Source organism: Bombina bombina, chromosome 2 (genome assembly GCF_027579735.1).
Source record: "Bombina bombina isolate aBomBom1 chromosome 2, aBomBom1.pri, whole genome shotgun sequence".
Lineage (NCBI taxonomy): Eukaryota > Metazoa > Chordata > Amphibia > Anura > Bombinatoridae > Bombina > Bombina bombina.
The window spans coordinates 976,153,214-976,161,728 of record NC_069500.1 but is presented as its reverse complement, the minus strand read 5'-3'; the positions used below and the strand labels follow the sequence as shown (position 1 = coordinate 976,161,728).

At 34.5% G+C, this 8,515-nt stretch overlaps 1 protein-coding gene across 3 annotated transcripts in view; it reads left to right on the top strand.

Annotated features, from left to right (window-relative positions):
- MANBA (mannosidase beta) overlaps positions 1-7,442 on the top strand; it is a 143,037-nt gene extending 135,595 nt beyond the window's left edge. For all 3 annotated transcript variants that reach the window (XM_053703498.1, XM_053703497.1, XM_053703499.1), the window contains one exon: positions 6,580-7,442. In XM_053703498.1, coding sequence (XP_053559473.1) covers positions 6,580-6,804 — 225 coding nt within the window. In that variant the 3' untranslated portion in view covers positions 6,805-7,442. The remainder of the gene's footprint in view (positions 1-6,579) is intronic.
- The last annotated feature ends 1,073 nt before the right edge of the window (positions 7,443-8,515 follow it).

Genomic DNA, 8,515 nt, shown 5'->3' with positions numbered 1-8,515 from the left:
CCAGTTCTGGATCTAAAAATATTGAATCGTTATGTAAGGATACCAACGTTCAAGATGGTAACTGTAAGGACTATCTTGCCTTTTGTTCAGCAAGGGCATTATATGTCCACAATAGATTTACAGGATGCATATCTGCATATTCCGATTCATCCAGATCATTATCAGTTCCTGAGATTCTCTTTTCTGGACAAGCATTACCAGTTTGTGGCTCTGCCGTTTGGCCTAGCTACAGCTCCAAGAATTTTTACAAAGGTTCTCGGTGCCCTTCTGTCTGTAATCAGAGAACAGGGTATTGTGGTATTTCCTTATTTGGACGATATCTTGGTATTTGCTCAGTCTTTACATTTAGCAGAATCTCATACGAATCGACTTGTGTTGTTTCTTCAAGATCATGGTTGGAGGATCAATTTACCAAAAAGTTCATTGATTCCTCAGACAAGGGTAACTTTTCTGGGTTTCCAGATAGATTCAGTGTCCATGACTCTGTCTTTAACAGACAAGAGACGTCTAAAATTGATTTCAGCTTGTCGAAACCTTCAGTCACAATCATTCCCTTCGGTAGCCTTATGCATGGAAATTCTAGGTCTTATGACTGCTGCATCGGACGCAATCCCCTTTGCTCGTTTTCACATGCGACCTCTTCAGCTCTGTATGCTGAATCAATGGTGCAAGGATTACACAAAGATATCTCAATTAATATCTTTAAAACCGATTGTTCGACACTCTCTAACGTGGTGGACAGATCACCATCGTTTAATTCAGGGGGCTTCTTTTGTGCTTCCGACCTGGACTGTAATTTCAACAGATGCAAGTCTCACAGGTTGGGGAGCTGTGTGGGGATCTCTGACGGCACAAGGAGTTTGGGAATCTCAGGAGGTGAGATTACCGATCAATATTTTGGAACTCCGTGCAATTTTCAGAGCTCTTCAGTTTTGGCCTCTTCTGAAGAGAGAATCGTTCATTTGTTTTCAGACAGACAATGTCACAACTGTGGCATACATCAATCATCAAGGAGGGACTCACAGTGGCTATGAAAGAAGTATCTCGAATTTTGGTTTGGGCGGAATCCAGCTCCTGTCTAATCTCTGCGGTTCATATCCCAGGTATAGACAATTGGGAAGCGGATTATCTCAGTCGCCAAACGTTGCATCCGGGCGAATGGTCTCTTCACCCAGAGGTATTTCTTCAGATTGTTCATATGTGGGAACTTCCAGAAATAGATCTGATGGCGTCTCATCTAAACAAGAAACTTCCCAGATATCTGTCCAGATCCCGGGATCCTCAGGCGGAGGCAGTGGATGCATTATCACTTCCTTGGAGGTATCATCCTGCTTATATCTTTCCGCCTCTAGTTCTTCTTCCAAGAGTAATCTCCAACATTCTGAAGGAATGCTCGTTTGTTCTGCTGGTAGCTCCGGCATGGCCTCACAGGTTTTGGTATGCGGATCTTGTCCGGATGGCCTCTTGCCAACCGTGGACTCTTCCGTTAAGACCAGACCTTCTGTCTCAAGGTCCTTTTTTCCATCAGGATCTGAAATCCTTAAATTTAAAGGTATGGAGATTGAACGCTTGATTCTTGGTCAAAGAGGTTTCTCTGACTCTGTGATTAATACTATGTTACAAGCTCGTAAATCTGTATCTAGAGAGATATATTATAGAGTCTGGAAGACTTATATTTCTTGGTGTCTTTCTCATCATTTTTCTTGGCATTCTTTTAGAATACCGAGAATTTTACAGTTTCTTCAGGATGGTTTAGATAAGGGTTTGTCCGCAAGTTCCTTGAAAGGTCAAATCTCTGCTCTTTCTGTTCTTTTTCACAGAAAGATTGCTATTCTTCCTGATATTCATTGTTTTGTACAAGCTTTGGTTCGTATAAAACCTGTCATTAAGTCAATTTCTCCTCCTTGGAGTTTGAATTTGGTTCTGGGAGCTCTTCAAGCTCCTCCGTTTGAACCTATGCATTCATTGGACATTAAATTACTTTCTTGGAAAGTTTTGTTCCTTTTGGCCATCTCTTCTGCCAGAAGAGTTTCTGAATTATCTGCTCTTTCTTGTGAGTCTCCTTTTCTGATTTTTCATCAGGATAAGGCGGTGTTGCGAACTTCTTTTGAATTTTTACCTAAAGTTGTGAATTCCAACATTAGTAGAGAAATTGTGGTTCCTTCATTATGTCCTAATCCTAAGAATTCTAAGGAGAAATCGTTGCATTCTTTGGATGTTGTTAGAGCTTTGAAATATTATGTTGAAGCTACTAAGTCTTTCCGAAAGACTTCTAGTCTATTTGTTATTTTTTCCGGTGCTAGAAAAAGGCCAGAAAGCTTCTGCCATTTCTTTGGCATCTTGGTTGAAATCTTTAATTCATCTTGCCTATGTTGAGTCGGGTAAAACTCCGCCTCAGAGGATTACAGCTCATTCTACTAGGTCAGTTTCTACTTCCTGGGCGTTTAGGAATGAAGCTTCGGTTGATCAGATTTGCAAAGCAGCAACTTGGTCCTCTTTGCATACTTTTACTAAATTCTACCATTTTGATGTATTTTCTTCTTCTGAAGCAGTTTTTGGTAGAAAAGTACTTCAGGCAGCGGTTTCAGTTTGAATCTTCTGCTTATGTTTTTCATTAAACTTTATTTGGGTGTGGATTATTTTCAGCAGGAATTGGCTGTCTTTATTTTATCCCTCCCTCTCTAGTGACTCTTGTGTGGAAAGATCCACATCTTGGGTAATCATTATCCCATACGTCACTAGCTCATGGACTCTTGCTAATTACATGAAAGAAAACATAATTTATGTAAGAACTTACCTGATAAATTCATTTCTTTCATATTAGCAAGAGTCCATGAGGCCCGCCCTTTTTTTGTGGTGGTTATGATTTTGTATAAAGCACAATTATTCCAATTCCTTATTTTATATGCTTTCGCACTTTTTTATCACCCCACTTCTTGGCTATTCGTTAAACTGAATTGTGGGTGTGGTGAGGGGTGTATTTATAGGCATTTTGAGGTTTGGGAAACTTTGCCCCTCCTGGTAGGAATGTATATCCCATACGTCACTAGCTCATGGACTCTTGCTAATATGAAAGAAATGAATTTATCAGGTAAGTTCTTACATGAATTATGTTATGTGTATATATGTATTTACAGACACATATACACATGTAAATACATAAGTACAAATATATAGACGTATATGGAAGTGCATTTGGAGCCCTTTGCAGTTAAGTAAATGAAAAACATGCAATATTCATTTTAATAACGTTTGTGTATGTACTGTAAATATTTTACATTCCATAGCAGAATATGTTCTATGTATTTATAAATAGATATTCCTATATATATATATATATATATATATATATATCTGTATATATCTATACCTATATGTAATTATGTATGTGTATATACTGTGTGTGTGTATGTGTATATATATATATATATATATATATGTGTGTGTGTGTTTAGGTATGTATAGTATACAAAAATACCATCAGATATATAGAAATATGTATTTATGAATAAATAGAACATATTATTCTATGTGAAGAACATTGGAATGTGTAATATTCATATTTTTATGTAGGGTTAGAACACTTGAGAATATGCAATCAGGATTGCGTGCGAATAGGGTGTTAGGTTTTTCCCCACTTTTTTTTGCTCTATTGACTTCTATGGGGAATAGGCTATAGTGAAAAACAGTTTACTTTCAACTTGTAATACAAACGCAACCCGATGAACGCAAAAAGCTTGCTTCTAGCGCAGTTAATGTTCAAGCAGGAGTGTTAAATAGCGATCCACTTGTAATCTGGCCCTAAGAGAGAGAGAATTTCCTTACGAATAGAAGTAATTCTCTCTCTTTTTTTGACTAACTGTAGTGGGATAGCAGGTTAATGATGAGCATTGACATTAGATAAAGCCAGTATAAGCAGTGTGTAGATTCTGGAGAGGAAGGCAGTTATTCATAGCTATCTCTTTTCAGATGTATTTTTTTTTATTTGATACCCCCATTCTAATCCATTAGTTTGCTGTGTATTTTTTCTCTCTTGTGCATTTCAATCCATTTATTGAAATAGCTAAACCCTGTATATACATATAGTATAACTTTGTAAAATCTTTTATTTTTTTTCCCCCATTCTGATTGGATAAACTAAAAAAAATGGTCAGAGCCAATGTACAAATTTTCATAAACCTGTATGGAAGCAAAATAATTTAATTTAATGATAACTGCTATATGTGCTTGAACACAATTACATTTATAAATATGAATTTATTATGTGTGCTACTTACACTTTTAATTATATTTTATTTTCAAATATCCAAACACTTAAAGGGGCATGAAGCCCACATTTTTTTCTTTCATGATTAGAAAGAGAATGCAATTTTAAACATCTTTCTAATTTACTTCTATTATCTAATTTGTTTTATTCTCTTGATATTCTTTGCTGAAAAGCCTATCTAGATATGCTCAGTAGCTGCTGATTGGTTGCTGCACATAGAAGCCTTGTGTGATTGGCTCCCCCATGTGCATTGCTTTTTCTTCAACTAAGGATATCTAAATAATGAAGCAAAATAAATAGTAGAAGTAAATTGTAATGTTGTTTAAATTTGTATTCTCTATCTGAATCATGAAAGAAAGATTTTGGGTTTAGTTACCCTTTAATGGCAATTATATATGGACATTCTGATGACCATATTATGTTTCATAGTATAAAAGTTTTATTTAAACATGAACAAATTAAAAAAAGTAATGTAAACAACCTATATACAGTACTGTGCAAAAGTCTTAGGCTAACATTAGATTTGTTGTTTTAGCAAAGTTTTAATGACCATCGATAATTATTTTTCGGTCTCTTTATTAAGATGCAAACAGGAAATATGTACCATAAAGGCCAAAGTAGTCTAGGTAATTGAATTGTATACATCCAATAGCTTGTTAAAAGTATTTTGTAATGTATTAGACTACAATATAGGTCAGGCCAATGTCATAAGAAACCATTGGTAAAACTAGGATTCTGATAGACTGGAATGAGCTCAAAGGGAAATGAATGATTCAGATGGAGCAAGTGATTTCAAACAACTTTCCAATATACTTCTATTATGTCATTTATTTGTTCTCTTGATATCCTTTGTTGAAAATGATACCTAGGTAGACTCAGGAGCTGCTGATTGGTTGCTGCACATATATACATCTTGTAATTGGCTGACCAATGTGTTCAGTTAGTTCCCAGTAGTGCATTGCTGCTTCTTTAAGTTAATAATTAACCCAGCTCTTGGTGTATCGCTGCCTTAAAGCTCATAAAAAGGGGTACCTAGCCACCCCAGAAAAAGTAATAAAATAGGATTAAGATTAGGAGCGCCTAAAAGAAAGGCAAAGGCATATCAGAATTATATGTGAAATGTATTGGACGTGTTACTTCTATATGAGAGAGTATTTATTCTGTTACATAAAAACTAATCATGAATTATAATCTAAAACAATATTACAATGTAAGACAATATTACAATGTTAAACACGGGTCCATGTAACACAATGAGCTCAAACGTTAAAACAAATAAAAAAGATAAAAAAGGGGAGAAAATCCTTGACTATAATGTGGACCACGCTAATCGCATTAGTCTATTAGTCCCAGAAATGGAAATCTGTGATGAAACCATATCCAATCCTAAGGTGATGCGCAAAAAAGGCATTGATGTGCAAAAACTGCAAAGAATGCAATGGTGTGCATAAAAAGTCAAAAAATCAAAATCAAAAATCCAAAAGAATGGTGAAAAAAATGTGAAAAAATATATAAAAATAAAAATAAAGTTCCAATAGTAAATTAAAGGGACTCCTATTTGGGAGAATGTTGATTTTTCAAAGAAGATCCTCCTATGTGTAGTGTTCAAAAAACCTGGAAGCAAAAAGTACAATTGTGCAATAACGCTAAAGACTCTTGGCATGTAAAGGAAATAGGCTTACCATATACTGTCAACGCATTTCGGCCTTATCATAGGCCTTTATCAAGACTGTTGTTAGCATTATTGCGCTGTTGTACTTCTTTTTGCTTCCAGGTTTTTTGAACACTACACATAGGAGGATCTGATTTGAAAAATCAACATTCTCCCAAATAGGATTTTTTTATTTGTTTTAACTTTTGAGCTCATTGTGTTACATGGATCCATGTTTAACATTGTAATATTGTCTTACATTGTAATATTGTTTAAGATTATAATTCGTGATTAGTTTTTATGTAACAGAATAAATACTTTCTTATATAGAAATAACACGTCCAATACATTTCACATATAATTCTTATATGCCTTTGCCTTTCTTTTAGGCGCTCCTAATCTTAATCCTATTTCATTGCTGCTTCTTCAACAAAGGATACTAAAAGAACAAAGTACATTATATAATATAAGTAACTTAGAATGCTTAAAAGTGTGTTCTCTATCTGAATCATAAAAGAAAACATTTTGGGGTTCAAGTCCCCTTAAATTTGAAAATCCAGAGAATGTCTGTTAATGGAACTTTGGAGTTAAAAAAAACATTGCTCAATGTACTAAATAATTCCTATTTCATTAATTTTATTGTTTGTCTCCTTTCTTCTAGGTATCAGTAAGTCGAGAAAAAGAGATGTTTATCTTCAAGCTGGAGACTTTTTCTGTGGCACCTTTTGTGTGGTTAGATGTGTGGGACATACCTGGCAGGTTTAGTGATAATGGCTTTCTAATGACGGACAAAACAAAGACTGTGCAATTCTATCCTTGGAAAGCGACCACTGTTGATGAATTGAAGAGATTATTAACTGTTACTTCTCTAAGGGATATATATTGACCGTGGGCTAATCATCTACCTCTTTTTTTATTTATTAATCTAGAATAAATTCTCACTTGGCTTCAGTTTCAAGTAGTTACTGCACAAAAGGATTTTGTAAAGTGACATTACATTAGCTGAAAGTTTAACGTACATTTTTTCCATTTCTTTCATATTACAGTCAATCATTTTTCATCTTTCCATGACATGATTTTCTTGTTAAAGGATATGAAACCCAAAATCTTTATTTCATGATCCAGATAGAGAATACAATTTTAAACAACTTTCTAATTTACTTTTATTAAATCTTCTTACTATATGGCAGCAGTTTTGCAAAAATGTTATTCATTTGCAGGAGCACTAAATATCAGTTTTGTTTTTTTGCCATGTAGTGCTCTAGAAACCTACCCAGGTATCTATTTATTTAACAAAGAATACAATGAAAACAAAGCAAATTGAATAATAGTAAAGTAAATTAGAAACTTATTTTAGAAAAAAAAAATTGTTTCATTTTCCTTTAAACATCACCTCAAAATATTTTTTTTTTTCTTATAAAAGCAATTTATTGTCCTTAAACGGATATGAAACCGTGTTCCTTTGCTAGACAAAAATGTTAAAGTAAACATAAAAAGATTGTGTTTTAAAAAAACAGCAACCAACTTACTTGTTTTATTACTAAATGATCACTTAAAAATGTGTAGCCACTGTATGCAGCTAGATAAGCAAGCAGATATTGTGGAATTTAAGTTCTATTGTTACATGAATTTTGCAGAAAAAGTCTTCTACTGAGCATGGGAGATAAGCTAACTGCAGCTAGATTAGATGTCTTCTAGCAACACTTTAAAGGAAAAACTGCAATTTTGCCTTCCCGTAGAGACCCCAGCCCCCTTGTGGGGCTGTGATAAGAAATAGTTTACCCTTCATATATGAAGTTGGGGGAGGGGGGAAATGATGAATAATACATATTGCAATTTTTTAGATTTCTATTAAATATAACACATTGCTTAGTGTCTTTATTACAACAATGAAGCAAACGGTTTTATATCCCTTTTGTATCCACAAAGGTAGAGCGTTTTTTTATCTGGTTAATATATTTATTAAAACTGTGGTAACATCTCAAGAATTAATTTCAGCAAAATTAATTGGAAAATATAAACCCAAAAAGGTCAAAACATATTTGCATTGACCTACAATGTTATATATTTTTATCTTTATGATTTTCTTTACAAACTTAAATGGGTTGAAAACAAGTGAGTTAAAAGAAAATAGTAAAACTTTAATATGTGCTGTATACATACCTTGCTCTCTTAAAGGGACAATGAACCCAAATTTTTTCTTTCGTGATTCAGATAGAGCATGCAATTTTAAACAACTTTCTAATTTACAACTATTATCAATTTCTTTCATGTAATTGGCAAGAGTCCATGAGCTAGTGACCTATGGGATATACAATCCTACCAGGAGGGGCAAAGTTCCCCAAAGATCAAAATGCCTATAAATACACCTCTCACCACACCCACAATTCAGTTTTACAAACTTTGCCTCCTATGGAGGTGGTGAATTAAGTTTGTGCTAAGATTTCTACGTTGACATGCGCTTCTCAGCATTTTGAAGCCCGATTCCTCTCAGAGTACAGCGAATGTCAGAGGGACGTGGAGAGTATCACCTATTGAATGCAATGATTTTCCTAACGGGGGTCTATTTCATAGGTTCTCTGTTATCGGTCGTAGAG